Here is a 27140-nt window from a genome sequence, read left to right on the forward strand (position 1 = left end):
ACATGGACCCGGACTCCCTTTGGGTACATCACCTCCGTCAATTAATTCAATATCTTTTTGCATAAGGCCATGCCCGAATTGGGTGAAAGCGGTAACTTGGCCTATGTAGATGATGTTCTCATCAAAAGATCGACTGTGGAGGAACACATAGCGGAGATCTGTTATGTTCTGACCCAGTTGAGGGCAGCTGGAGCAAAACTTTCCTTTCAAAAGGCACAGTGGGGTAGAACCCATGTAAATTTCTTGGGGCATGAGATTACTCCTCAGGGTCTCTGTCCCCAGGAAAAGAAAGTGGAAGCACTCCAGAAATTGAAAGACCCTACAACTCTGCAGGAACTAAGCAGCCTCCTTGGACTGACTAATTACAGTAGAAAGTTCCTTGAGGACTACGCAGAGATCACAAGACCCCTGATTCTTCTTTTGAAGGGGGGGGTCAAGGGGAGTGGGGTCCAGAACAAGCCGAGGCAGTAAGACAACTCAAAAGAAGCCTCTCACAAGCGCCTTGCCTAGCTTACCCTGTCAAAAACAAGGAGTTCTTCTTGGAGACAGGGTTCTCTAATACATGCTTGACGGCAGTATTATACCAAAAGCATGACAAGGTCAATAAAGTAATCTCTTATGCGAGCAAAACTTTATCCTCTGTGGAGGAAAAATTCAACGATTGTGAGAAGGCACTGCAGGCAACGGTGTGGGCATTGAAGAATTACGCCCGTTTATCCAGGGGGAAAACATCATAGTGGAGACTTCACACCAGCCTCTGCAATATCTCCAAAGTGAGAGAATCCGGGCCGGAAATGTGAGTAATTCCCAAATTACTTCCTGGATTCTGTCAATGCAAGGCTTTCCTGTGGAGGTCAGATATGGCCAAAACAAGAAGAGTCCCCTCGCGCAAGGTCTGGCTGACTTGCATGATTGTGCCACAGAAAACTGCCTCGAGGACGAGAGTCTAAAAATCAAGGACAACATGGAGGCATACCTCAATTCCCCACACAAAGTCTCTGAAGAAGACAAGTGTGAGGAATGCCCAGTGTTTATGTGGATGGATGCTCTTACCATGTTGACAACAACGGGGAAAAATAACTTGTGGCCGGAGTAGGGAATGCATGGGTGAATGAGACCCCAGAACCGTCCGCTGGGTACAAGGTTGGTCCCCAAAGTAGTCAAGTGGCAGAGTTGATGGCTGTGCATCATGCCAACCTCACTGCTGTCCAACATCAACTCCACAAACTGGTCATAATCACAGATTCTGATTATGTACGCAACAGGTTTGTGGACCACCTGGTTAACTGGAAAACCAGATGCATGCTATGTGCTAATAATAAACCCTTGAAACATGGCAAATTAATTCAAAATATTGATCTGGTCACCTCGAATGGGATAAACATCTGCTGGAAAAAGATCAAGGGTCATTCCAAAGTAGAGGGACCAGACAAAACTGGAAATGACTTAGCTGATCAGCTGGCCAAAACCAGAGCCATCCAAGGGGATCTACTAGAGATCAAGTCCCTGTTGGGAGAAATCCAGGTCACTGCTATCTCTAGGTCCCAGACAAATGCTCACAATGAACTCTCAACTGCACAGTGGCGTAAGGAGACCCCAGATGCTGATTTGATTACAGCTCAAAAAGGGGATCCAATAATTGGTTAAGCTTTATCAACACATTGAGGACCCTGAGAACTTTTCCCTGACGGATACCGATTACATAGGGAAAGAGGATCTCAGAGTGTTGATGAAATGTCCAAAAATGTTCCGAAGCCAAGACGGTTTGTTGGTAAGGAGATCCCTAGCTGGCCATGATCAGTGGTTGGTCCCTACCTTATTCCGAAGCCTGATGTTAGGTCACGCCCATGATGCGGCCACAGCTGGTCATAGGGGGTTTCATGCAACACTTGAAATCTTAAGAGAGGTTGCATACTGGCCACACATGGGGCAGGACCTTGACCAATATTTGAAGGGGTGTCTTGTGTGTGCATAATTTCAGCCAACATCCCTCAAACACAGTGCGCCTCTCCAAAAGAGGGGGGTGACACTGCCTTGGTCAAATTTACAAGTCGACTATATTGGGCCTGTGATTCGCTCCTCTAGGGGGAACAAGTACATGTTGACCGTGACATGCTTGTTTACTAAATGGGTGGAATGTCTCCCGGCCCCAAACTGCAAGGCAGAAACAGCAGCTGCCCTGATGATCAACCACATCTTTTCGCGTTTTGGACTACCCCAAAGGATCGTGTCAGACCGAGGTAGCCACTTCACCAGCAAAGTAATGACAAAGATGTGGGAGATACTTGGGGTCAAAAGGAAGCTACACATTGCTTAACGGCAAGCCTCTAGTGGTGCAGTGGAGAGATACAATAAAACAATTGTGAGCATATTAAAAAAGTTTGTGGCAGATTCTGGGCCAAGTTGGGATATTCGTTTACCTCTTGTCCTAATGGCCATCAGATCTACCCCTTCATCTGCAACTAAAATGTCACCATTTGAGCTGATGACTGGAAGCAGGATAGTGCTTCCCCAGCATCTGCTCTACAGAACCCCAGAGCAGACACTGATCAATGCCTCCACAACTCATGAGTATGTTGAAAATCTAAGAAAACACCTTCAACGTGCTTTTGCCTATGCTCAGCAAAATCTAGAGAGATCTGCAGACAGCATGAAGACCCACTATAACTTAAAGACTACTAGAAAAGAATACAATGTAGGTGACTGGGTCTACTTATACAATTTCCAAAGGAACCAGACCAAACAGCGCAATTTTTTGCCTAGCTAGACGGGTCCTTTTGAAATTGTAGACAAAATCTCATCAGTAGCCTACAAAATCTGCATCCCCAAAGGCAATTCGGCAGAGGGGGGAGATCAGTGGGTCCATATTAACCAACTAAAGTGTTGCCATCCTAGGCACACTCTGCAGCAACTGGAGGAGTCTTCTGGAACCCCAGAGGGGGTCACACCAGCTCCCTAGAATCCAACTATAAAATATTCCATATATAGTCCATAACTTACGATAGAAAAATGTGTCCTGATTTGTCAAAATGTATGTGTCCGCCCCACTACATTAATAGTGGTGTGGAAATGTCTACAAATATGCTTTTTACTTTGTCATCCTAGGATTGGAAACCATGAAAACTAAGACCAAAGAGGACTACCCAGGGACCGGAAGGAAAGATCCAAGGGGCCCGAGTATCGCTCAATACTCACATCAGGACTGGTTGAGGAGAACTGGTCGATCCACCCCTGATGGAAGAAAAGATGATGAACTTTGCCATTTTGGAACCAAAAGAAATGAGACTGACATCCCAGTCTTGCGATTTCCCATTGATGGACGGTCAACACCAAATCGCAAGAGGGGGGCTTGTGGGATGTTTAATCCCACTAGTCTATGCCCTGCAACATCACTGTGTGCTGTGTTCATCAAAACAACAGGATGGCTGCCAAAAAGATCTTTGCGCTAAAAATCTCTGAAAGTGTGCAGGAAAACCTGAAAAATAGGCCACCAATCCATTTTGCCTATGTCAGTGGCAACACAGAAGACACTGCAAAAACCTATCATTTGGCTGCCCACAGAGGAAAATGAAACTACTTGAAAAAGCAGTGCTGCATTGCAAAGGAAAACCCAGAAATGCTTTAAAAATCTGTTTTTCCATGACTGTGGAAAGTGCAAAAATCATGGTTCCCAAACATCACAAAAGATCCAACATCCTTGTTGGGTGTTAAACATCACTTTAAAGAAGTCAACTAAGCACAATGTCAGCAGAAACATATTTTATCAGAAGAAAATCCACATTCAAAGATGCTTGCTTGGAAAAATATGTTAAAAATGGGTGCAGTACCGCCGCTCGCCTGTGTCAGAAGCCGGCATTTACTTATACTGTCATTTAAACTTGTACCTTAAAATCAAAGTGTGGAATAGAAGAGACTTCCCATCAAAAGCAATAGGGTGACAATTCAATCTCTATGTTTTAAAAAGGCTGGAATTAAGAGATTTGTGGCTATATTTGTAAAAATGTAAATTGTATTTTAGAGGAAGACTATTTTAAACATTGTTTTAAAAGTAAGTTAAAGCCAGCCACACTGAGCTTCAAAGACATTCCACAGTTTCTCCCCAAACAAAGGAATCTTCCTCCTGCTCTCTGCTGAAGAACTGGCAGAAAGGTGTGAAAGGAAATGAGAGGGGACTTTAGCCTGTTGCTCTGACAAGAAACAAAAGACTTCCTTGAAAGAAAGGAAATGCAAATTTGGGTGTGACAGAAAACAACTGCTGGCAGGAAGAAGCCTGGGACTGCTCTGGCCCAGCCAAAACCTTTTGGCGGAGACAGTTTTGTTTATTCGGAGAGCACAGACAATATCTTTTTGATAAAGACTCATAGAAAATTGAACAGAATTGGTATAGATCTGTAAATATAGTGTTAAAAATGAAATTTCTGCTCATGTTTTAAAACTACTCTGGAATCTGTGCGACATTCAGAGACTGAACCACGAAAATGTTGACTTTGTAGCAGTTGTGATAATGCTAAAAATATGAAACTCCACAGGAGTATGCCCAGATGTTATGTGCTTGTATCTGGAAGAATTTGTACAGATCTGACACTGGGTAACCAACCGAAAGCATGAGAAACTGTCATTTGTGAACCGAAACTCTTAGGAAGATGGGACTTGGACAGATACGTGCCTGATTTAATCTGTAATGTAAATATGTATTATTAGCAAGTTGGTGATATTGGAAATATGTTTCATATGAAAAACAGATTTTCTGTGTAGGAACAAAGGGGAGGTTTTTCCCTGGATTGTAAATTGCAACATCACTATGAGACATTATGACACACTGTTTCCTTCTCAAATCAGGAGAGAGGGAAGACTTTAACCAGTAGGCTTCTTAGAGGGTTGGGCATAGTATAATCAGCCTACCTACCCCTGTGGGAAATACATAAATAGGGACTGTTGAGGACCTAGAGAGACACACATTCACCCATCAACTGATTTACTGGTGAAGCGCTCTGCAGGAAGAACCCAGATCAAGACTCCAGAACCCAGATCAAGACTCCAGAACTCTGAAGCAGAAGGCCCAATCCAAAGCTGAACCCTTCTCAGCTGGCCTTTAAAATCTTGCAACCTGATTTTAACCCCAAAACTTCCAAGGAGCACAACCAATTCAACACCCGGGCTGTGCTGTTTTTCTGCTTCTTGTCAAGAACTCTTGCTAGAACCCAGAGATCCAAACCAGTACAGCAGAGCTGTAATCCAGACCCAACCCGTCAGATCCAGTCCAAGAGGCCGTGCAGAGAGAGTGCCGTGCTGAAAGCAGAACTAGGTGCCCTGAATCCTGTCCGGTGGCGAGCAGATTCCAGTCCAAAACCCTTGACCAGATCTTTCACGGGCCTATTCCAAAACCATAGTTGTGAGTATTTAGCATAGAATTGTCCATAGCCAATTTCTTATCCTTAAGTAATCCTATCCAACCCATTCTATCATATCCAGACTGCATTGTAGAACCTCTCTTGTTTGTCCTGAATCCTTCTTTCATGCATATAATCCTGTGATAATTGTAGTGATAAATCATCTTTGCGCTAATATATATTTGCTGAAGAAAGGCAAGTGTCGCAGCGGGCAAAGATCAGACCTCTGGACTGGTGGCTGTACCGTTGATATCTCGCATCTTCATAGCCTCCCTTAGTGTTAAGAATTCCTTGTTTGTAATCTTCAACAGCGCATCTCTCATTTGAAATCTTGACTCTTTTTGAGAAAAATCGACCTTTACTAAAACCTCTAATTTTTGAACCGTACATGCTAGAAACAAAATCATCCGCAGCTTTCAAACGAATCCAAAACCGCATTCGAACTCCTTATAGTTTTGCCGCAATCGCGCTTAACGCATGCGGAAAAAGTTGCCGCGATTGGGCTCAATTTCACCACATGTAAAACAGTTATTTCTTTGCATTCAACCTCTGAATTCAGTTTCCAATCTGCCAGTCATTCAATCATCATTGCTAGTGTCTACCTGAACCTATACAAAGCGGCTCCCACGAGTTCTGAATCCATTTTTAGAGAATTAAATCCATTTTTAGCATTTTTCCCATTCATTTAAAATCACATTCAAAAGCAATTGACCTGTTTTAAAATCATTTGTTTTTCTCCATATGTTTGCTGGGGGGGAATTGGGATTGAACTTGCATTTGTTGAGTGTATTTATTCCTGAAACCTGTTTTCTCTCCTTCCATCTCTATATTGCATATTAGGGGGGATTGAGTATTATCAGGGGGAAAGAGTGATTACATTGCTTTGATTGAACACACAAAAGTATTATTTCTGTGCTGCATTAATTCCTATCATTGCATTTCATTGAACCCACACAAAGTTTTATTCTATGCTACATTATTCTTATCATCCATACTCCTATTGATTAAAGATTGTTGATTATTGTAATATCACCCAACGCTGATCATTATATAAATATTAATAGCGTGATATCTAGATATTGTTCAAATTCATAAAAGTGTGATATATATATATTGTTCAATCCATCAAATAAATCTTTTAACTTTGCAAAACAACCTACTTCTTGGTTCAGTGAGACCGGGGGGGATTCAAAGAGAGGGGCGTCATATAAGGGTACACCGTTCAGAAATAAAAGAACTTTAGACATAAAAATATATAATTAAGTGTTCCAGCTGGGCATCTCACGCTAGGCATTGACTTAGTTGGAGTGCTGTGTTGAAATCACTTACAGTTTGCCATACTGTGCTATCACATAGTTGGGGGCAGCTGTTAAACATTGGGGAGATATGAGAACACCATGATTTAAAGGGGATTTAATTGAAAGCATATTTTACGGTGGGGGCTGCAAAGAGGCAAAATAAACCTGTTTTGCCATGGCGGTCACACTGACGATCAGGCAGTGTGAAAGAATGACCTTTTGAAATGCAATATGCACAAATACATATGCTTTTAGCCCCTTCAGAGGCCTGGGACGGCAGTGGCACGAAGGTCATGTTTTTTTGCAGACCCGCAGCTTCCAGCTACTGGCATTTTGAAGTAGAGTGGATCACGGCACCCCGAGTGAGGTCATATAAAGGCCCAGGAAAGGTCAAGGAGTTGTTAAAAAGCTATTGAAAAGCTTGTTAAATGATTGGAGGCATTGCTTTGGAATTTAAATTGGTTATATTCTGCAGTCATGCAGACTGATGATCATCTAGTGCTGATCTTGTTGTAAATAACAAATACATTCCAGCCTTTTTAATTCCACCAAAATAAGTTGTAAACAATGCTGAAAGGGGAAACACATGCACATTCCAGCGTTAAGAGGATTAATATGCACGTGCACGTATTTTCTTTAGTCAGACGTCCTGATCTTCCAAATCGTATTTATATTCCAAGGAAATCATCTGTGGACCTGCAACACATTTGCTATTTTATGAAAATTCCTACATTTCTGGTTATTTGGTCTATGATTGGTGTGAAACTACTTGAAGAAACCATTTTGATACTCGGGACCACAACTGAGGATATGTTGCACACACTATATGCCTCTGAGGAAGGAACATGGGGCCAGTATGTGATTTAGGCCATCCATTTTCAAGTACCACCAGAATACCCTTGGAAATGCAACCATCCCAGGGGTGTTTGTTAATTGTTATCCATACTTCGGCTGCACACACTGTTTCTTGTGAAACAGAAAAACAAAGTGACAAATCGCTTCACTGCAATTAGTTAATGAGTACGAGTCAATGCTCAAACTTTCCACCCATTTAAGGAAAGCCCAAAATCTACCTGCCTGTTTTGGGAAAACCACTTAACCCCAAAGCTCTGCGCTCCAATGTGCCTGCCATGCAGTGAAATGTCCTGTCACGATAACTGCATACATGACGGATCGTACTTTCATTCACTGGATAAAGAAAGGGGCACTAACTTCCCTGTGCATGGGACGAGTCGGAAACAGCATGATGCCCAAACAGCAAATAATGGCAAAGTTACAAGATATGGGGAAATGAAACCGGAATATCTGTTGTTTTACAGGCACCTGAAGGGAGCACGGGTGAGATTATACACAGAGGATCCAGATGCTGGGAACGATTCCTCAGAAATGTACTTACTAGGCCAGGTGTCTTCAGATCACACAAGTGCAAGAGAAGGGGAAAGGGAAAAGTGTGTGGGGGAAGGGAGAGAGGAAGTGCAGTACATGGGATAGTAGAATAAATAAGAAAAATAAAAAGCGGCCAGCTGGTGGCGAGTGCAAGTTAAGTGCAGATATAGGTGCTGGTAGAGGGACTGTAGGGATACAGAAAACAGTCCCCAGGTGCAGGGGTTGCCAGGGAGGCAGTGCAGGTGTGCAACTGGATGGGTCTGGGCCCGAGATCAGAAGGGTGGCCAGGTGTCCAGTGCAGTTTCAGCCAGGAATTCAGCAGGGGAGAGGGGTAGAGAAAGCAGAAGCAAAGAGGAAGGTTTTGAGGTACTTCTGGAACCGGAGATGGTTCTCCTCAAGTTTCAGGGAGGCAGGAAGGCTGTTCCAGAGGGAGGCCCCTGCCGAAGAGAGTGATCGGCCAACAACTCGTTGCTTGGAGAATCGACAAGACTTTCATAGATCGGACTTGTCTAGCCTTGTCTGCAGAGAAAAGGGGAAAGGCAGAGAAGGAGAGAGGGGGGTGGCTGCAGAGGGCCAGAGGAAGAACAGGGAATGGAGGGAGGGAGGCGATAGGAGGAGAGTGAGGACATGATGTCCTGAGTTTTAGTGAGAAGCCAGTGCCGTGCAGAGGGCCTGGGAAGGGACAGGAGAGGTAGAGACTGCGGCAGGATTGGCCAGTTCCTTGCAGATTTTAAAGAGTTCAGCCGAGTTGTTAGATGCCGCGAGATGCAGGCTTGGATATGAGCTCTCTTCTTGGTGAGGACGGAGAGCCGGTATTGCCTTTGCAGCAGGCGGCAGGCCAGTTTGTCAGAGGATGAACATGAAGCACGTCATTTCCTCTCGGCCACACTGCACTTGCATTTTAGGGTGACGAGGTCTGAGTCATACCAGGAGTTAAACTTGGCTTTGAGCTTCAGGCGGATTCTCATGACAGGGGCAAGGATATCAAGAGTATCAGGTATAGAAGAGTGGAGCATGGAGATGGCTGTGTCAGGGTGAGAGTTAGCCAAAGGGGGAGGAGAGGGTGAGAAGGTGGCAGCGAAAGCCTCAACTGACACATGCTTCATGGGTCGGATGACCGAGTAGGTGGGTGGCAGTGCAGGAGGTGACTTGGCCTGAGGTGTAGCGAGGGTGAGGTGGGAGGATAGGAGAAAGTGATCACTCCAGGAGAGAGGAGCGGAGAGAGGGACAGAGAGGGGAAGGTCTGAGGAGATCAGAACATCGAGAGTGTGCCCTGCAGAATTAGTTGGGCAAGAGGGGGGAGAATGATGAGTGAGAGAGTCGCAGTGGTCGCGAAAGAGTCCAGAGGGGGGACAGGAGGCATCCAGGCGGATGTTGAAGTCTCCAAAAAGGAGGAGTTGAGTGGTTGAGGCCAGGAGTGAGGAGGAGAGTTCCGCCCACTCAGAGAGGAAGGAAGAAATCTGACCAGGTGGCCGATAGATAGTAGCCACAGTAAGGGAATGGCAAGGGAAGACAGAGAGCCTGCAGAAGTCCCTGGATCTGGGTCCATCGGTCCGCCAGGAACTCTTGAATTGGCCTCATGAAAAGACAGCAGTTGTTCACCAAAGGGATGCACGACGCCATAGCGCCCAGTATCGACATATATCTCCTCACCGATACTTTGGTATTGACCCTCCATTGTTTTTCCAGCTGATTGAGTCTGTGGATTCGATCGACGGATGGTCTTACCAACCCTGACTGGGTTTCGAACTGTGCACCCAAGAACACCAAGCTTCTCGACGGAATCAACGAGGACTTCTCGAAGTTTACTGCAAATCCTAGTCGTCGTAAAAGCTGCATGGTGGCCTGTAAACTTGCTTGAGTTGCCATAGGGACGATCCCCTCACCAACCAGTCGTCGAGATACGGGTAAACGTGATGCCCTTGCTTCCTCAACCATGCTGCAAATGGAGCTAAACATTTTGTGAACGTCCTGAGGGAGGATTTTAGTCCAAAAGGAAGCACTGTGAACTGGCAGTGAATCCGCCCGACCACAAATCTTAGGAACTTTCTGTGTCGTCGACGCATTGGTATGTGGAAGTATGCTTCTTGAAGGTCCAGCGACGCCAGAAAGTACCCTTCTTGAATAGATCGGATCACTTCCTGAAGAGTGAGCATCTTGAATTTTAGGTTTTTCAACGTTTTGCTGTGGTCTCGAAGGTCGAGAATGGGATGCCATTTTCCGTTGCGCTTTTTCACTACGAAGTATCGGGAATACACACCTTGACCCCTCTGTGATTCAGGTACCAATTCTATCGCCCCTTTTTGTAGCATAAGCACTACCTCCTGTTTCAACACGCTCAGGTAGGGTTGAGCCGAAAAAGCTGGTGGAACATGCAGGGGGTTGCTTTTGAATTGCAGGGAATGCCCGAACTTTACAGTGTCCAAAACCCACTGGTCCGTAGTTATTTGTTCCCATTCGTCAACACAATACAATACCCTGCCTCTCAGGACGTTCTGACGCCCGTCACTGCTGGTCTTTGGCTTGTTTATCTTTCGACTACGAGGAGTAGCCCGTCCTCTTCCTAGAGGCCTGATAGTCTTGGCGTCTTTTCGTGGTCTGAGAAGCCCACCTGTAGCCCTGCGAGGAGTATGCCGGCCTATTGAAAGCCCGGTCCCTTGATGTTGAGAATCGGGAGTTTCCTGATGCTCCTCTAAAGGGGCGAAACAAACAAACATTTCTTCCACTCTGGAGGGCACCCAGAGAATGCGCCGTGTCAGAGTCCTCCTTCTTGCCCTTTAAGGCCTTGTCCACCTTTTCGCCGAAAAAAAGGTCTCCCTCAAAAGGCATATCCAGCACCTTGTATTGAACCTCAGGTCTTAAGTTGGTGCATTTAAGCCACGCCTGTCTCCGTAGAACAACCCCGTTTCTGCGAGGTCCACAGCGATACTTATAGAATGATTAGAGGCCTATTCCCCCTCTCGGACGAGTAACATCGCCGCCTTCCTGTGTTCTTCTGGGAGATGTTCTAGTATGGGTGCCAACTGGTGCCACATCCCTCTATCATACCTGGCCATTACAGCCAGAGAGTTGGCCGCCTTCACCGTCATTGCACCCACCGACAACACCTTCTTGCCAAAGGCATCTTGTCTCCTGGCCTCGTTCTCCGGGGGAGTCGTGCATTTGTGCTGGGACCTTGCTTTTCTCGCCGCAGCCGCTGACACCACCGACTCTGGGGTTGGTTGGGAGGATAAACATTTGGGAGTGGATTCTGGAGCCTTAAATTTCTTCTCCAGTCTACCTTTTATTGTGGGCTCCGAGAAGGGATGACGCATCGTCTGTAGACCCTCCTGCCACACATGATCTAGGATGGCGACTGAGAACACTGACCTCCTTCTCTTCCCCATATGGTCGAACAGAAAACAGTCTTTTTTCTCCTCCTCCTGGTCCAATCCGAATACGGTACAAGCCTTACTCATCATGGCATGGAAAGAACCAATGTCATCCGGGGGCGACGGTTGAGCTGGGCTCCTTGGAGCTTCGAACTCCGCTTCCGACTCCCAGGTTGAATCCCTAGAGGGGGATAATGAAATATCCGATATGGACCTCCTGTCTGATTCTGAGTCCAGCAGCTCTCCTTCCTCTGGGCGTGTACATGGGAGGCCCTCACGGGCCGGTATTGCCGTCAACACCGTCGGAGCTGGTCGATGGGAAGGACCGGGCTCGTCGATGCCCAGTATCGTCGGAGCTGGTACCTAAGGTAACTTCTCATCCAATTTCCTTAATAAGGTCTGCAATGTAAACAGAACCTCCAGAGATAGAACGGTCTGAGGGTTAAGCAGCGGGGTTGTAACCGGGATACTTGTCCCGCTCAAAAGAATTAGCTTGCTAACCCCTTGTAACCCCAGCTCTGCAGGTCCAGCTACCCGCTCACACTCGTCGTCCACAGAGGATATGGACAAGGCCGCCTCCTACTGCAGGAAGGATTCCGGCAAAACCGGGTTGTATACTTCCGGCCGCCAGGCCTCCTGTGGACCCTCCGTCGACGAGGCTAAATTTCGGCCAGTCGTCGTAGCCACCACCTGCGGCAGAGCGGCAGACGAAACCAACTGTGTCATTGGTCATGAGGGAGACCACGACCGTCCTCCCGTCGACGACGGTGGTATCTGCGCAGCTCCTGGAGGCGTTCCCGCCTTTTTGGAACTCGACCTTTGTTTCTCAGACTCTTGACTCGAGGATGATCTATGATGATCACCTGAGGAGGATCTCGACTTCTCCTTCCTCTCCTTTTTCGATGAGGACGACGATGAGGTTTTCTTCAGTGAAGCTTCTCTTGCGGAATACTTTTCCGAAGACCCTTTCTCCGCAGGGCGTGCTTTCTTCACCGGGGGTTCAGCCGATGCTGAACGGCGGGGGGCCCCCAAGGATTTTGTTGTCGAGGGCAAGCTACGCGTGGAGCCTACCTCCGAAGGCGGGTGCGCACCTGCTCCCTCGTTCAACCAGGCCACCAACCGCCGACTTCGGTCTTTAAGAGTCTTCTGGGAGAAGCCCTTACAGATGTCACTTGTCTGCCGAGTGGTGAGGGTGTAGACAATATATACAGTCCATATGGCCATCTCCCTCATACACTTTCTTTAGCACGCATGTAGCGCACAAGCTTTTCCAGACACTGGGAAAAAAACACAACAAAACAACCTAGTAGAAGACACGAGGTGATCCCACTACTTTGGAAGGCGGTTGAAATCTGAAGGGAGCTGCGGGGGCGGGGCATTTATACTGCTACATCCTATTGGGGCATGCGTAAGCAGCCCAAAACGATGTAGATAGGACACAAAAGTGTCGAAGTTTTTCCTATGGAAAATAGCTTTATAAGTGTACCGAGGGTTCCCAGTCTGACGACGGGGAATATTCTAAGCATGTGAATACATGAAAGATCCAATGCTGGAGAATGGCCAGTTCCTTTCAGATTTTAAAGAGTTCAGCCGAGTTGTTAGATGCCGCAGAGATGCAGGCTTGATTATGAGCTCTCTTCTTGGTGAGGACGGAGAGCCGGTATTGCCTTTGCAGCAGGCGGCAGGCCAGTTTGTCGGAGGATGAACATGAAGCACGTCATTTCCTCTTGGCCACCCTGCACTTGCATTTTAGGGTGACGAGGTCTGAGTAATACCAGGAGTTAAACTTGGCTTGGGGCTTCAGCGGATTCTCATGACAGGGGAAAGGATATCAAGAGTATCAGATAAAGAAGAGTGGAGCATGGAGAGGGCTGTGTCAGGGTGAGAGTCAGCCAAAGGGGGAGGAGAGGGTGAGAAGGTGGCAGCGAAAGCCTCAACTGACACACGCTCCATGGGTCGGATGACCGAGTAGGTGGGTGGCAGTGCAGGAGGTGACTTGGCCTGAGGGGTAGCGAGGGTGAGGTGGGAGGATAGGAGAAAGTGATCACTGCAGGAGAGAGGAGTGGAGAGAGGGACAGAGAGGGGAAGGTCTGAGGAGATCAGAACATCGAGAGTGTGCCCTGCAGAATGAGTTGGGCAAGAGGGGAGAATGGTGAGTGAGAGAGAGTCGCAGTGGTCGCGAAAGAGTCCAGAGGGGGGACAGGAGGCATCCAGGTGGATGTTGAAGTCTCCAAAAAGGAGAAGTTGAGTGGTTGAGGCCAGGAGTGAGGAGGAGAGGTCCGCCCACTCAGAAAGGAAGGAAGAAATCTGACCAGGTGGCCGATAGATAGTAGCCACAGTAAGGGAATGGCACGGGAAGACAGAGAGCCTGCAGAAGAGGCATTCAAAAGAGGAGTATCTCCTCTATCGGCTAAACAAGAGGTGATCTCTCTCTCTCCATGCCAGGGCCTGGGAAGTGGGAACCAGCAGAAAGGCACTGGCCTGGAAGGGAAGTCAATTGTGTAGAGGAGCTGGATTACGCTACAGGCTGCATGTGTGCATCTGACTAATACTAAAAGTGAAATACGAACGTGCCCGAATTTTTCCCCACCCTCACTGTGACTGGCTTGCAGGATGTGGACACAGACATTTGCCTCCTGCAGCACTACAATCCCTGGGTAGTTAAGCAGTACAGAATTGAGTTTGTTGCAATGAAGTCTGCATCATCATGTGTCTCTTCTGGATTAGATGGGGAGGGGGATTACACAACACAGAATGTATACATTATAAAATGAAACATGTTTTTTTCATTTACTTACTTTACTGCACGCCGGCCCACATGCACAAATTCTAGTGTGTCTGTCTCTCCACAGTCAGTCTCCTCACCTCGCCAGGCTGAGCCAAACAGCAGCAGCTCCTCGAATAGGGCTTGATCAACGACTCGTCTGTCACCTTGCACTGCAGCATGTGTGCCATGTTGACTAGGCCTGCTGCTGCTCACACACACTCATGTGCTTCTCTGCTCCTCGTGCTCATGACATCAACACTTCCACTTCCTCTGGCATCTCCGAGCATGTGCTTAGGTTTGATAGCTGGCTGCACCGAGCACAGAGGCACACCCAATGCGCATGACGGGCATGCCAAGTGCTGGGTCGGCGGGAGCGGGATGTGTCATGATTAGCTGCCGCTTGCCGGACCTGGCCTGGCACTGCTACATTAGCAACAACAGGCCCCTTGGCTCCGCAAGGAGTCAGGCAGGCGACTGCCCCCTCCCGAGGCAGGGCCGTAATTTGCAAAATACAAGTTGTATGACACGAGCATGCTCAGCCAGCTCCGCTCCTCACACATCCCTGCCAGGCAAGCCCCAAACCATTCATGTTATTGTGGCTTAGTTCAAATGACACACAGTCTTCAGTACGCAGCCCGACCGAGGGCCGAGCGGGGGCTTCCTGGCTGGTGGTGCCATGCCAACAGTAGCTGTGCCTGGGGGGGCACGCAGTGCTTTGATACATTTTTTCATCAAAGCAAAGTTAACACTCAGGAACTAAGTGTTATATTGCTTTGATGAAACCGCACAAAGCACATGAAATGCTTTTAATCGGCGATCGATCCAGGACCATGTGCCGTAATCCAGCATCTTTGAAAAAGCAAAGCACAGTATCACCATGTATGGGTTATACGTTTGATGTGATCTATATAGCCTTAGGTAGTATGGTGAGATGTTAACAATTATACTGCATGGTTTACTCAAAATAACAACTAGTGTGTGAACATGTTTTTGCAGGTAAAATAATTGACAAAATGAAAAATAGGCACTTACTGTTGCAATTTATAACATCAATGATTTCAAACTTCTTTTTAATTTCTACTCCATTGTTAGAGCTTCAGATTTATATGCAAAGGGAGACAAAAAGGTTCAAACATGTTAAAATAATGCACAGAATTCATCAACATAAACACAATGTTTATAGAGCCTTGCCCCCAAACCCACATGCCTTGCCACCATTGCTCACTTTATTCTTGCATCAAGCGCCATACTCTCTCTTTATGGATGATAATTAAGAGATGCAACAAATACTGCCACATAAGCCCAAACAAACCCACCCAGAAGTGACCAGCAAATATTTGTGGGTCACTGCTTTGACGTTTCATTTACCAGTGAATATTCATGAGTCACTCCTGGGGGACACATTTGGCCAAAACAATTCACCCAAAGTGCCACTATGGCCCTACACAGAATGCTCACTCACAGCACCACTCTGGATCCACTCACTCCCCCCACAGCACTCCTAATCCTCTCCTTCTCATCGGCCTCCTAAGTAGTCGTGAAGATCCTTCCCCAAAGCATGCACGCAAGTATGTTACACTAGCCCGCCCCACAACCCATCCCCCGTCCAACCTCAAAAGCACTTCTTTGCTGACCTTATTTAGTTTACTCTTTGGGGGAATGTTATGTGCCGTGTAGACTCAAGTCGAGAGTCCTCTTTGGGAAGAAATCTATTTTATTTTATTTTCATCACAAGTGAATCAACTCATACTTAGGTTCTCTGGGCCTTAAAACAGGTTTAAGCCTACCAGTTCCCAGTATTTCATTGGTGTCTGTTATATGGCCCTGTGGGGGATTGCAGGAGACATCTCTTTTTGTAGGGCCCTTGTGAGAGAAAATACACATTTGCAGGAAAGTTCACAAAAACGTTAAAAAGTTCTCAGAACGGCATAAAAACCAACATTCAGATAATTCAAGTTTTCATGCATCTATTTAGCCTAGCACAGGTATAGATGTATTTACAACAAGGTCGACTAGGGTCAGGCCCCGAGCAGCAGATTGCCAGAGGAGTTGCATTTTATAGCAGTTAATTTTTTATTAACTGGTTGTCATTTTTTAAACATAAACATAAAGCCAATGTTGTTTCTCAGAGTCTGGCTGATGCACAGCCGTTATCAGTCATTCCATTCAGAGACCTGATGTTTTTGATGGCCAAACTTTTACATATGCTTGATATTTACAAAAGCTTTATTGTTAGGGTGATTTAGTTTTAAAAATTAAAAAAGGAAACTCATACCAAACGCAGCATGCTTTAGGTATTTAGTGATTCCGTCATGCAACTCTCACAGACATATATGACAGATATAAAGCTCTTTGGTCATCCTTCCCAAAATGCTCTTAACATGCAAAACAGTTAAAACCTCATTAGTTTTATTGATGTCAGTTCACATTATTTTTGAAGTTCTTTCCAATCAATACATCAATACTTACATACACATTGTTAAGCAATCACTTTTATATTCAAATACACAACATGCATTTTTTAAACAGTTGCAAAAATGAGGGTGTTCCCCTTCAGAAATGTAAAGGTTAACAACGATGCATCATTGAAAGATATTAAACGCACGCGCATGCTTGAGTGTGAAATACAGAGTTCCCACAGGTGGCACTAAAATGATGTTCAGAAGCAAGTACTAATTTCCCTCCCCAGCCCCACATTTCAGAGGTCTGTGGCAGCACAAAAATTGCAAGCATGAAATACATCACAGAGACGTAAAAATGGCAGAGAGTAAATCTGAAAGCGCAAGTACATCAAGAAACCTATGAAAGGATACCCACAGCCATAGAGGGGTGAGAACAAAAACTGTGTACCAAAGTTACACACTGTTTCACAGCTATAAAGGTGTCCCTTAAATATATCCATTCAGCCATCTTTACAGAAGCTGCTTAGTGCTAAGCAGGCAAATGGCATCCCTGCTGGGTTTATTATGTGTCTTTGATGTCATTCTGCTGCACGCTCATTCCTACCAGGAGAACCAACTGAAAGGTATGTCACACAATGCATAACTGTGATGTTTATAAGTCATCTTTACATAAGTTATATTTTAAATAAAAGGTAGGACTTTTAACGTGAAACAGTTCTTCAAACGAAAGCAGGACATCTAAGTCTATACCCACAAATCTCAAAATGTTCCTATGTATCGTACAGTCCAACCAACTCTACAGAGTTAACGAACAGTTTAAATTACCTTAAAGTTAAGCTTGCAAGACCCATGGCCAAAACTACACCCAAAAAGGTAATATTGTGCTGGAACTCGCGATTCATTGCTCACTTTTACTCTTGGAGAGTTGGGTATTTTGAACAATTGCACAAACAGTAATAATGTAAACAGTATGTCCCACTTCATTTGTTATTAAAGGTGCCTTCATTGTGCAGCTATGAGGAATTCTGAATGCTGTTGCTTCCCACACATGAATGTTCAGTGTCGCCGGTATCCATTACTCCACCATGGGAATGAACAGCCAAAGAATCCAAGACCCGTGTCCAACTGTCTTTACTCTACTGAGGTTTTTATGCCCAGGCAGAGTTTGCAAACGTCACTTAGTTTGCCACATTTTAATGGTGTTCCAGCCCAAGCGATTGGAGGTGCATCGGCTGCAGCAGGAAACTTGCTTCATTTCCATTTTGCCTCCTGCTAACACCAGAGCTGTAACCATGAGAAGGGGGTGGAGTTATTTTTATTCAACATTTTTAAAAGTGTCTGTATTGAATTAAATTGAATTGATATTTTATTTCTGTTGCGCTCATACACAAGTGTTTCAGAGCGCAAAAAGGCAAGGGAGGGCAACAGGGGAGATCAAAACAACGATCTTACTAGGCCCAGTGACATTGAGAACGTGCAAGTGCATGGGGGAGGTCAAAAAATGCAAGGAAGGGGGAGACGTGGAAAGTGCGCAGGAAAAGGAGAACAGAATAAATAATAAATAAATTTAAAAAAGCAACAAAAGCGGTAGTGCAGCCAGCAAGGGGCAAGTGCTGAGTTTAAGGTAGCAGACAGGGTAGGTCAGATAAGTACAGGAAGAAAAAGGGGGGGCTGTATGGGTGCAGATACAGACCTCAGTGCAAGGGGTGGCCCGGAGGCAGTGTGAGAGGGTGGTAGGGTGACCAGGAACCTGGGTCGGGAGGACAAAGGGCGGCTAGGTGCACGGTGCTAGGAGAGAACAGATCCGCACGGGAGAGGGGGGCGAAGGAAGAAGCAAAGAGGAAGGTCTTGAGGTGCTTCCAGAACCGGAGATGGTTCTCCTCAAGTTTTAGAGTGGCAGGGAGGCTGTTCTTGAGGGAGGTCCCAGCCGAAGACAGAGATATACTCCCAGCTTGTTTCTTTGAAAAACGACTGACACTGAGGGAGTTAGAGGTAGAGGAGCGAAGAGCTCGAGAGGGGAGGTATTTGCAGAGGGATAGCTGAAGGTATTTTGGACGCAGGCCCCAGAAAACCTTGCGGACAATGCAGAGGGTTTTTTAATTTAATCCTTGCATCCACTGGCAGCCAATTGAGAGATTTCATAGCTGGAGAGATACAATCCCAGGGCTTGAGGCCAAGAACACGTCTTGCAGTCCTGTTCTGGATTAGTTGCAGAGGGCAGACAGTAGAGGCAGGCAGGTTTAGAAAGAGGCTGTTACAATAGTGCAACCTAGAGAGTACCAGAGCTTGGGAGACAGTGAGCTTCTGGGGGAAGGAGAGGAAGGGCAGAATATCTCTGTGGAGGTGCAGTAGGAAGTTTGACTTTTTAGAGAGATTGGAGATGTGGTGTAGAAGGAAAGTGTGGAATCAAAGATGACCCCAAGGTTCTTAGCCTCGCAGGTGGGGGTAGGAGGAGGGCCAAGGGAGGCGGTCAGAGGGTGAGGGGAAAGGATGCAGAAGGTGTGCCGATGAGGAGGATCTCAATCTTGCTGGCATTCAGGCAATCAGAGGTAAGAGAGGGAGAGGAGTTGGCCGAGGGCAGCCTGAAAATGAGTAGAGTGTTGTCAGTGTAGCACTGGAAATATGAGCAAAAAATGGCAATGCAGTGGGCTAGAGTTGCCAGGTATTGGTTGAAAAGCCAGGGTGAGAGGTTAGACCCTTGGGGGACACCACAGGCAGAGAGGTAGATGGATGATAGGAAGGACCCCAGTATGACCTGGAAGGGTCGATCAGAGAGGAAAGAGGTCAGCCAGGCCAGAGCCTGATCGGTGATATCCAGGTTATCACAGAGATGGTTGAGCAGGGTGTTTCACATGTAGACGTTACCTTTTGACAAGACCGGATGTAGAAATATAGTTATGTTACATTGATATTACCGATCAGTCTAGGGGCTTCTCATAGGGTGACAGCAGGCAATTTGTTAGAGAAACCAGATATTAGCATTGAAACCAAAATTCCTTGTTCCAACCTTCTCTCACTTGTATCCAGTTGGCAGACAGATTATGTTCTTATCACTTCCTCTAAAAGATTTTTTTCAGACGTAACCGAAAGTAGACAATTATCCGCAACAATTACCTCTAGTGCACTCAACTGTAGAACACACTGCCTTTTTTAAATCTTGGGCAGCAGAGATGTGAAAACATTCTTTCTACTAACATAACATAGAAGATGACAGGCTTGAATTAATAGAGAGGAAGCAATATATCTGTAATATAATCCCTGAAACCTTAAAACGTTTATAATGTTATGTAGCCACAATGAGGGACACAATGGGGGTGAAGGGGCGTAGTTTGGACAACTTGGGACAGAGTTTGTTGAAAGGGCAGAATCTGGTGAAGGTGCAGAGTCTGGCAGAGGCGGCGGATGCACTTATTCAGGCATAGGGCAGCATAAAGCCTAAATACGCCACTGAGCACAGGTCACGACTGGTGCTTTGCTTAAAATACAAAGCACCCTTACTGAGCACAATGACATTCAGAGCCCTGGCCATTTCTACTAAATTGAGATGTTGTGCATATTGTTAGTTTTAGTCAGCAATTCTTAGATTAGTAATTTTGTAGAGTCTGCTTGACTCAAGTTTATAGTGATTTTTGTTCTTTTTGGGTAAAACCTTATAACAAGTTAAGAGCGCACTGCATGATCCACTATCCACTCAGACTGTATGATGGGGGAGAGGTCTGAGATTGTGAAGAGTCAGGAAAGGTACTCACTAGGCACCTATAAACGCCATTGCCCATGACTGGAGTCTTATAACAATTCAATAAAGCAAATAAAATATAGATAAATAAAGGAGTTGCAGTACATACCAACATAGAAGGTGGTCGGATCAACAAACCAAATATGGATCTTTCCGAATGAAAACCCTTACTTATTGCCAAAAAATTGGGTTATTTGGGGTTGACTTCTTGCACCAAAATGTAATCACCCAAAAATGAATGGTGGTGTTACTCGCACTCAGGAGTACATTGAAGGAGTACCCCTTCCTTCATCTAGAAAGATTTATGCAGTTGTATCCTGAAATTGTGCCAAACATTTATCACACAATTAAATTGGTTTTATACCAAATGTATTGATTCCACCCTTATTTGACTGGTTGTGCCCTTATTAGTTTACATGTGTTTCGACCATTAGGCCTTTTTCAAAACCGGGTATATTTGTCATTGCTATAAAGTAATCATTGTAAATTCCACATTCAAATCAATCTAAAGTCAAAGCATAAACATAAATATATGTTTTAAGATAAATAAAAAAGATTCAAAGAAGTCATCATAGTAATAGCACAAAATGCTTGATGTTCAAAAATGTTAAAGACAGAGAATTAGGGTTTGTGATCGGCAGGATTAGAAGGAGAGGAAACAAAATAGTCAATTAATACGTATTCAAGTCATTACTTGTAAGAAACAGTTAAAACTCCTATTTAGCTGAGTAAAGTTGCAACAAGTTCATATTCTATCTCCTTAGAAAACAGAGCATTCCATTACTGGTTACACCAATTTTCAATTCCGGGCAATCATGCTTAGCTTAATTCCAAATGTTACTTACATTGCTTGCATAAGGGTCTGAGCAATACTTGCAATATTCTTAAATAAATGTGTTTTTCAGATGTACTCAAATCACTTGTACTTAAATCCCTGCGGCAAAATGTTTGATTTTGATGCTAATCATCGATGCTGCCGTGTTAACTATTAGAAATGTAATATAATGGTGCTGACACAACTTAGTCATAAAATTTGTTCGCACAACTGCTATACCGCAACACATATGGTTAATCTCATTTGTTTATCCTAAATAGGTTTGCTAATTAATGGCATAAGGCGGGGTATTCTTTTGTCTGATAGCTTAGCCTCTAGTCTTCTCACTGTATAAGACAAAATGTATGAATAGTTCTACTTATAGGAATTTAGATTCAAAATGTTACGGCAAATGTCATTGGATTGCTTCCAATCACTATATACTATATTTCAGTTGCGTATAACTTACAATGCAACCTGAACTTTGAACAAAATAATTAATGTTTGCTGTCCACAGAAAATAAGACTTGTATAAATCTTTTGGAATGAAAAAAGTTCCTTGAAGTATTAAGTAGTGGTAGTCCTAATCAGAAGGTAACGAAGAATGCTCTTAGTTACACATTTCATTCATGTTAGAATATCAAGAAACTATGTCCCAGAATAAGAGGAGTGACAAATAATATCAATGTGTATTGTTATGTTCAGATTAAAATGGTTGAATGGCCATTTGCAAGTTAAACCTTCGTCAATAACAATCTAATAGGTATTTGTTCCAGAGGAACGTTCCACGTGTGTGTGCCTACAGAAGAAGAAACATGTCACGTTGAACTATTTTCTGGACGATATATAGTTAAGTGTAATGTACAATGTATATACACTGTGGGTAGATATGAGCCATATATGCCATTTATAGGAAGGGGTGTAGTAAGCAATTTATTAGTAAATGTTATTCAAACAGAACATGTCGTGGTGACTCATTTAGTCTGTGAATAAGGAAGGGAAGGGTTGAGTTAGCTAATACGAGCAGAGATGCTGAAACCTGTGCAACATGTGGTTATTATGTAAATATGATGAAATAGTAAATGTATCTGTATGTGCTTTTTAACAATATTAATATTTTGGGATTGTAAATGAATAAATAATTGGATTATTCTTGTACTATACAAGTTTTCTAAATATATGTTCTGACTGCAAACAACTTTCATATACAATGCAACATACCTCATTATATTGTCTTGCCTCGTTTTTGCATGAATTTTTTGTTTCTGGATTGTGAGCCTCTATGCCTAGGCTGAATACTCTGTGCCCTACAAAAGCCCTCTCGTACACCCCAGAGAAATTAAATAATCAAAACTGAGTTAAAGAAAGAAAAAAATCGACACTGCAACATCTGTATACTAGATCTTAAGAATAAATACTAAGCATTAGCACATACTGTCAGATTTTACATATCACCAGGACCTGGAGCTCGAACGTGTGACGTGCAAACGTATGTAATTATTATTTTTTCACTTTTGTATGCATTTCCATGTATTGATTTACTCAATGACTGCGTTATTGTTGATTGCTTTATGTTACTCACTGGATGCTATTCTACCATTATGCCATATTCTATGTTTCGTATTATTATTTACCCACACTAGCAAAGACTTGCCCTGAAGAAGGAGTTTAACACTCTACTCATATTTTGAGATGTGTCAGCCACGTCCTCACTAAGATTGTATTAGTGATCATTTTTTTGATATTTCTTTGATAAAACATACATTACTCTAATCAAGACTCTGAATTCATTTGAACTTGCACACAATTGATAAAGTTGGAGAAGTGTACTCGAAATGATTGAATCAACTTGTTTGGAAACATATGACCCAGGTTGGGTGTAAACGGAGAGCGGCTGTGTGACTAGGTTTTTTATCTAGTCTACTGCTTCACTTGTTCTCGAGTCAGGGTGTCTCCAGACTCATCATAGCCAGCTCCTGTGAGTTTTTACCGATTCCTTCTTATTTTTGTTAAAGCATGAAGATTTACATAGATACCTGACTGTAAGTGTATCTACCCAGTGGTGCCCACTTATTTTCTTATGAAAACTCACTGGCCCAATAGGCATCCAGGGAGTAACCGCGACTGACCTTGCTTGGCTTCAATGCAAGGTAGCGGATGGCACCCTCAGGCCATATGGCCTAACAAATGAGCACAAGTAAAAAGGCCACTTACGGCAACGTGGTCTGAATGGTCAGGCACCTTGTTCACTTTGAAGCTAAACAGGGTCTGTCCCGGTCACTGCATGGATATGGGACAGTCCACAGTTCCGAATGCTGTGTGTTTTCTTAGTTTTTAATATCTCACGACTCACTAAGAAAACACACAGCATCTATTTTTTTTTTTAACGTGCTAATTTCAGTCTGTGAAAGTATTGCACTCAGAGACCATTATTTTGCCTTTTGCTGAATTGATTTCTGGTATTTGTACTCTCCCAGTCAAGAATGGGGGAATACTGCCACAGTTGTACACTTCTTGCCTAACTTAGTTCTATAAGGATTTATATATTTGAGTGACACTATGATGTGTACTTTTTTCAAGTTATCTATATAAAGCAGACTATTGTTGAAAGCCAGCCATTGGGGTGAGAACGGGAAATTATGAGGGGGCAAATAAATCATGAGTAATTACCCAGAATGTGGCAAGACAGGTTGAAATCCTGGACACTGGTCTAGTTATTTTCCCCTGATTGTGGCTGCTTATCAGGGCACGAGTAAAGGACACATATGGGGGGAGAGCGTAACCTTTATTCAGGTTGTCATGTTCCCAGTGCAGATGCTTAGTCACAAGACCACAAGCACTTGTCTCGTATTGCGATTTTGTTCTCTGGGAATATTTCACTACAGATTGCTGGGTTTAAAAGGTGAGCATGTTTTATATTTTGCAAGCTTATTTGTTGACAATTTCCTCTCTCAGGTTATTTTTCTGGTGTTCATTACTTTTAAAAAAATACCAATGCTATTTTTTCTTGCAAACTTTCTTCCAAAGGGAAGGGCAATTGAACCACATTTGGATATTTCTCTTTAAGATATATGCTCACTTACTGTGTATATTCATGGATGCCAGCTTTTGATTTTTGCAATGGGGGCACTAAGTACCTGGGAATATGTTATTCTTGAAGCCAGTCATTTTCCCCTTTTCCGTGATGCTTAACTGCGGTTAGTTGGGGCTGTGCGATGTATCACAACAGTCACCAAGAGACTGGGGCTTGTAGCTCGCTGCTTAACCGAAATGTGTGATCCTTAGTAAACAATTTCATCTCATTGCACATTGCCCAAAACAATTGTGAGTTCTCAAAACCGGCCATCTTTTATACATAACAATACTGCGGTCAAAACAGGTCAAAATCTGTCTGTGATTGATGAACGTCTTTGATCGATTGTTGCATTAGGGTGGATTTCGAGGTCAACCTCTCAAACCTGGGCATATGTTATTCTTGGAACTGGTCATGATAGCTATTACCCTAATTATGCACACAATGGAACAATAAAATAACATTGATGTGTTTATACTGGAATAAAGAGTTATCCATGATTCTTTGAAGGAGGTACATGGGAATACACTGATGAACACACATTCAGAAAGGTTTGAAAACACTAGAAAAACACACCCTGAAGTAAAAAAAAAAAAAGCACTGAAAACAGGAAACCCTAATATAATTATACCCGCGGCTATGGCAAAAAAAGTCATTATAAAAACATTTTAGTTAAGGTGAGTTTGAACCCAAAAAAATAAATTGCTAATTACTTTCGACTTGTGCGATGAATATGGTTCAAATTTTGCAGACAATTTTATACACTGGGGTCCCCCATACTGCACATATTTGGAAAGATTTGTTGAACAATAAAAAAAAGTTATTAAGAAAACAAACAAAAAAACACAGTATCGGCCTAATCCCCATTTATTTTCCCATAGATACCGCACTACCACAACTGCTGCAAGTGTTTTAAAATATACAGTGGGCACAGTCGAGGGCCATGGCTAGTGGCCCGTTTGTGTAAGACCTTGCCCACTGGCCATGCATGCCTAGTGGCCATGCATGCCTAGTGGCCCATTTGCGTTTTCAATTATACAGTGGGTACTGTCCATTTGTGTTTTCAAATATATAATATCCATGGGCAAATGCCATGGACAGTGGGGCAGAAGAGAACTATGGAATAACAAAACCCTTGAAATTCAAGGAACAATCTAAAGTTAAAATGCAGTTAAGGTTAGTAAATATAACACAACAAAACCCTTGAAATTCAGCACATTGGGAAACTCAGGACCAGCTTAACTCGGCCCATTCCAGTTTCAAAGCCCAAGAGCACATACATGTATATTATAAGAAAAGGACTTTACAATGCCCTACAAAATGGCATTATGGGGGATATGGCATTATGGTGGAGAACAAAGGGAATGCACCGAAGGCCATGGCTAGTGGCCTATTAGTGTTTTAAAAAATACTGCATTGGCCCTGGCGAAAGGCATTGGCTAGTGGTCTGGTAGTGTTCAAAAATATAATGGGGGCATGGCCAAAACCCGTGGCCAGAGGCGGCCAAAAAATGTATGGAATAACAAAACCCTTGAAATTCAATGAAAATACTTTAGTTAAAGAGCAATTAAGGTGAGAAACTTAACGCACCAAACCCCTTGAAATTCAGATAAAGCCACCTTAACTTTGCACCCCCTGTTGCAGTCTATGGCCACAATGATGACATCACAGAAAAGGAACAAGTTACTTACCTGTAACTGTTGTTCTCCAGCATGGGTCCGCCATGGATTCACATGCTCATGAATATTCCCTGTCGTCAGGCTGGGAATCCTCAGTAAAGAAAAAATCAGTTTCAGTTTCGTTTCTGAACTGTCTTTCTACTAATAACCAATCACTGGTCTCTGGGTCATACTTCCCCCAGCCAATGACTGCCCTCTACCCAAGCCCCTCCTCTGGCAGCCATTTTCAGATTTGGTAGCATGTAAAGTGGCAGTAGGACGAAGAGAAGAGCCACAGAGGGGTTGGAAGGAGGGTTCGCATGTGAATCCATGCCAGACCCATGCTGGAGAACAACAGCTATAGGTAAGTAACTTGTTCCTTCTTCAGCATGGGGTCGAGCAGGGATTCACATGCTCATGAATACAAGAATACATAGCAGTACACACATGCACAACCAAGGGAGGTGGCAAGGCTCAACATTAAGCATTTCAACAACTCAACATTAAGCATCTTACTTCCTCACCAGGCTCACCTTCAAGCGAACAGGTTGCGAAGCACTGCCTGGCCGTCTCTGGACTCCTCCCTGAAATCCCGGTCGACACAGTAGAATCTCGTGAAGGTGTGTGTCGACCTGCACGTAGCAGCCCTGCAGATATCCAGCAGGGGCACAACAGACAGGAATGCCGTAGTAGCAGCGATCGCTGGGTTGAATGGGCTCTCGGATGGCCGGGCAACGGTCGGTTTGCCAAACGATGACAGTGCATGATGCAGCCGGAGACCCATCTGGAAACGGAAGCCTTTGAGAGGGCCTTCCATTGGTTCACAGGTCCAAAGTTCACAAACAGCTGTGATGGCTTCTGAATACTCTTTGTGCGGTCCACGTAGAACTTCAGCGCTCTAGCCACATCCAGCGAGTGCAAAGTTCTCTCAGCCGGCGACGAAGGCGACGGGAAGAAAACAGGTAACACAAGGGCTCGTTGAGATCGAAGTCAGACGGCACCTTGGGCATGAAGGAGGGGTGTGTCCTCAGCCCCACCCTTGTCTCGTGGAATGTCAGGTATGGGGGTTTACATGAGAGGACCTGGATCTCTCCCACTCGTCGTGCGGAGGTGATGGCCATAAGAAACGCGGTCTTCCACAATAGGAACTTCAGTGGTGCCGAATGCAAGGGCTCGAATGGGGGACCCATGAGCCTGGTCAGCACCATGTTGAGCTCCCACACCGGGGCCAGAGCCTTCACCGGC

The 27140-nt window shown here is 44.5% G+C and overlaps 1 protein-coding gene across 2 annotated transcripts in view; it reads right to left on the minus strand.

The window, feature by feature from the left end:
* LOC138487889 (NXPE family member 1-like) overlaps positions 1-27140 on the minus strand; it is a 342495-nt gene that overhangs the window by 105510 nt on the left and 209845 nt on the right. For both annotated transcript variants that reach the window (XM_069614509.1, XM_069614508.1), the window contains exon 4: positions 15245-15306. In XM_069614509.1, coding sequence (XP_069470610.1) covers positions 15245-15306 — 62 coding nt within the window. The remainder of the gene's footprint in view (positions 1-15244; positions 15307-27140) is intronic.

This window comes from Ambystoma mexicanum, chromosome 9, assembly GCF_040938575.1.
Source record: "Ambystoma mexicanum isolate Mex_15411 chromosome 9, UKY_AmexF1_1, whole genome shotgun sequence".
In the NCBI taxonomy this organism is placed as follows: Eukaryota; Metazoa; Chordata; class Amphibia; order Caudata; family Ambystomatidae; genus Ambystoma; species Ambystoma mexicanum.